Source organism: Octopus bimaculoides, chromosome 6, assembly GCF_001194135.2.
Source record: "Octopus bimaculoides isolate UCB-OBI-ISO-001 chromosome 6, ASM119413v2, whole genome shotgun sequence".
Taxonomy (NCBI): domain Eukaryota; kingdom Metazoa; phylum Mollusca; class Cephalopoda; order Octopoda; family Octopodidae; genus Octopus; species Octopus bimaculoides.
In genome coordinates this window covers 76673889-76678083 of record NC_068986.1, presented here as the reverse complement: position 1 = coordinate 76678083, position 4195 = coordinate 76673889, and the positions used below count along the sequence as shown (strand labels likewise).

Below are 4195 nucleotides of genomic sequence, written 5' to 3'. Positions count from 1 at the left end.
GCACTTAGTATAGCACTAGTGTAGCAATAATTGGGTACCCTCCCAGCAGTATACTGGATAGATACTATCCCTTAGTGGGTTGAACCCCCAACCCCTAACTCTCTCACGTTATATATATATATATATATATATATATATTTATCATCATTGTCCTCATCAACATGTAATGTCTGTTTTTTCCATGCTGGTATGGACTGGACGGTTTGACAGGAGTTGGCCAGCTGAAGAGCTGCCCAGGCTTCATGTCTGTTTTAGCATAGTTTCTACAGCTGGATGCCCTTCCCAATGCCAACTACTTTACAGACTGTACTGGGTGCCTTTACACAACACTAGCACAGGTGATTTTACATGTCACTAGCATCTACAAACCTGCAAGATTAGGGTCACTCCACTAAAGAGGGGGGATATGCCTGTATGCAAGGAAAACCATGATTTCAGTTAGCTTGACATGTTTTCCCAAGCACAGCAAACCACCAAAAGTCTTGATTCCTTGTTATTCCCTCTCTGGGGCCTAATGTCTTAAAATCCTTTTTTCACCACTTCATCTTATGTCTTCTTGAGTCTACCTCTTCCACACATTTGCTAAAAGCACCCACTACACTCTCTGAGTGGTTGGCGTTAGGAAGGGCATCCAGCTGTAGAAACTCTGCCAAATCAGACTGGAGCCTGGTGTTGCCATCCGGTTTCACCAGTCCTCAGTCAAATCGTCCAACCCATGCTAGCATGGAAAGCGGACGTTAAACGATGATGATGATGATGATGATGATGATTTACATATGTGTGTGTGGAGGTGCAATGGCACAGTGGTTAGGTCAGTGGACTTGCAGTTGTGGGATCACGGTTTCAATTCTCAGATTGGGTGTTGTGTTTATTGAGTGAAAACACCTAAAGCTCCACGAGGCTCCGGCAGTGGGTGTACTCTTTCACCACAACTTTCTCTCACTCTTTCTTCCTGTTTCTGTTGTACCTGTATTTCAAAGGGCCAGCCTTGTCATACACTGTGTCATGCTGAATCTCCCTGAGAACTACATTAAGAGTACACATGTCTGTGGAGTGTTCAACCACTCAAATGTTAATTTCACAAGCTGGCTGTTCCATTGATCGGATCAACTGGAACAGTACTTCATTCACTGGACTGTGGACTCAGGTCCAACTATATGCACTTTTCTCAGATATGAAAATAGGATGAATATAACATATTACGATCCGTTAAAGTTTTATCAATGTAGCCATGTCATGGCAAAATAATATTATTGATAGATTATGTCTTTTAGTCCTATAGTTAAGATTGTTCACTTTTTGATATAAAAATAATAGGTAGCAAATGTATATAATAAATAATACTAGTGGGATCTGTGAATATTTCATGGAATTAATGGTAAACTTTATGCAAGAAACTTGAAAGTGTAGCCTGTCTTGTGTCTGTATCAAAAGACAGTTGCTCATCTGCTAATCATTGAAAAGTGAAGGAAATTGGAATATGATGATTACTTAATGCACTTTATATATACACTTTATGTACTTTATGAACAATTTTATAGACTTAATACACAGCACTCTACCTCCTTCTCTTCCACTCTTCACCTTACCCTCTTTTTCTCTCTCCTTTTTCTTTCAATCTTTGCCTTTCCCTTCAACTAATCACATGAAAGTGTTACAGATGGACTAAGAAATGGAGGAGAAGAACTTAGTTTAAAAAAAAAAAACGTTTCACTCACCATCACCCCTCCCTCTCTTCCCTCCCCCATCTTCAACTAATCACGTGGAAGCATTACAGATGAGCAAACTGACAGAGGAACATACAGAATTATTATAACATAGTTTTCAAAGAAGTTCCCTCCTAAGAATGTACCTTCAGCACTACCTATGTGAACTTCTCATTTAAGACTCAGAGTTTTAGAAAAATACAATTTCAAAAGAAATTATGTATTAAATGATTCTCTATAAATTTCTAAAAATTTATAGGCTTTCAAATAACCATGGAATTTTGAAGGGTACTGCAAGTATCTATTAATGTTTAATGTAAAATTTTCAGCACGTCCTTTTTTAATAATTTTTGTATTACATTTACAAAGAAGGTAGTGAGCTGGCAGAATCATTAGCATGTCAAGGAAAATGCTTAGTAGCATTTCATTCATCTTTATCTTCTGAGGTCAAATTTCATGGAGGTTGGCTTTCCCTTTCATGCTTTCAGGATCAATAAAGCAAGTACTAGTTAAGCACTGGGGTTGACATTATTGATTTTCACCCACCCCCAAAATTCCAGGCCTTATGCCAACAGTAGAAAGGATATTACATTTAAAAAGGATTACTGAAAAACTAAATTATTTGTTTAGAACAATGCAAACAAGTTGTTTGAAATGCAGACTTAGTTGATCCTAACAACCAATTCTAATTTCTCTATTAAGTTGGGTAAAGCAATATTTTATTATAATGATTCAACATTTTGTAATATTTAACCCCAACTAACCTCTTCATTTGCAAAGCAACAAAAAGTCTTGTTACATAAGTAATACAATCTATCAATGCAGCAATGATACTTTATTCAAACATCAAACTGGGACAAATGCTTGAGACAGACAAGACAATTATGCGTGTAATAGAAATTGGGTAATAGAAAAACTAAAGAATAGTATACAGTCATGAATTCCAACTCAGAGATCAAATTGATATTTCATCTATCTACAATGAGAATTATAGTTGATGTATTGATGTATTTAATCTCAAGTTCAATCAGCCACCTCTACCTTCATGCTATAGGAGAGCTACCTCTCCTGCAGAAGAGCTACTTCCATCAACAATACTATTTTACCAAAGCCAATAAAAACTCTAGATCAACAAGTTTCCAATTTTTTTTTCTTTAAAAGAAACAAGGAAAGCAAAATATTTAATAGATCATTACGACATTTTCATTATAGTTACACTATCTTGTCTTGAGCATAAGTAGGTTTCTCAAATAATCTACAATATAAGAACCAACTTAGTTTAACCTTACAGAGTTTTGGAATTATAAAAGAGTTTGCATGGCAATATATAGAAAAACATTAGTAAATTCAAGACATCATAACAGACAAAAACCTAGTACTGCACAAGAGTTTAATGATTATTTACATAATTGTCTATAAGCACAAAAGAGAGAGTGTTTAATTAATTGGTTAAGTACAAAAAAAATTCAGAATAAAATACAAAGTGTTTACCTGTATAAATGAAGCATTCTGTTGAAGTTGACCTATGGGTTTCTGGAGAAGGGCTGAAAATTAGAGAGAAATATATTGATATATTCATAAATACCTCAGCTAAAAAAAATATTTATAAAAATAATATTGAATATAAATATATCTATGTTTATATTTTAAAAAATATATATTTATGGAACATAGAACAAAGATAATAGAATATGTTAGTGAAGACAGGGCATAAATAATGATATAAATATAGATTACGCAGATACAAGTGTATGGTAATTTTCCACATAAGCTCAGGAATAGCTGTGTGACTGAGAAGTAGAGTTATTCACATTAAATTAATGGAGTTATTACAAAGATCATCCCTTCATAAAACACAGTCTCCAACACCACATACAAATGTCTGAATATAGTCAATTGTCCAAGCCAGGTGAGTATTGTTGTTGTTGATGATTTAATTGAATAAATACATGATTAAAGGTATTTCTGCAAGAAGTGTATAAGCTAATGTTTTCATCCCACATTTCTGAAGATGTTAGGTTGTAATTTGATGGATATTTCTCTGCTATATCAGCAAGCTGTGTAACCTTGTAGAAGCTCCGTTGCTGTCCTGTCCACATTAATGTTAAATATATGAGATCCACAAATGTTAAAAAAATTGTACTTACTTATAAGGTTAATTTTCTCTTTGTCAGAGACTGAGTATGCTTCCTGAAATGGAAGACAAAAACAAGGACAGATTAGTTCTCTATAAATCATACATCAAACACTGAAATGAAGGGATACTATAACATTAAATGATAGCCTTCCAAAGAGCAAGTATGACTGCGTGGTTAAGAAATACACTTCATAACAACATAGTTATGTCTTCCATTATAGGGTCTGGTTGACCAGTACATCATCATCATTATCATTTAACAACTCTTGTCCATGCTGGCATGTGTTAGACAGTTCAATCAAGGCTGGCAAGCTCGAAGGCTGCACCAGGCTCTAGTTTGTTTTGACATGGT

At 34.8% G+C, this 4195-nt stretch overlaps 1 protein-coding gene across 3 annotated transcripts in view; it reads right to left on the bottom strand.

Annotated features, from left to right (window-relative positions):
• LOC106873811 (breakpoint cluster region protein) overlaps window positions 1–3959 on the bottom strand; it is a 54835-nt gene extending 50876 nt beyond the window's left edge. For all 3 annotated transcript variants that reach the window (XM_014921323.2, XM_052968885.1, XM_052968884.1), the window contains exons 1-2: window positions 3854–3959; window positions 3198–3250 (exon numbers count right to left, since the gene is read on the bottom strand). In XM_014921323.2, coding sequence (XP_014776809.2) covers window positions 3198–3250; window positions 3854–3944 — 144 coding nt within the window. In that variant the 5' untranslated portion in view covers window positions 3945–3959. The remainder of the gene's footprint in view (window positions 1–3197; window positions 3251–3853) is intronic.
• Window positions 3960–4195: the final 236 nt, after the last annotated feature.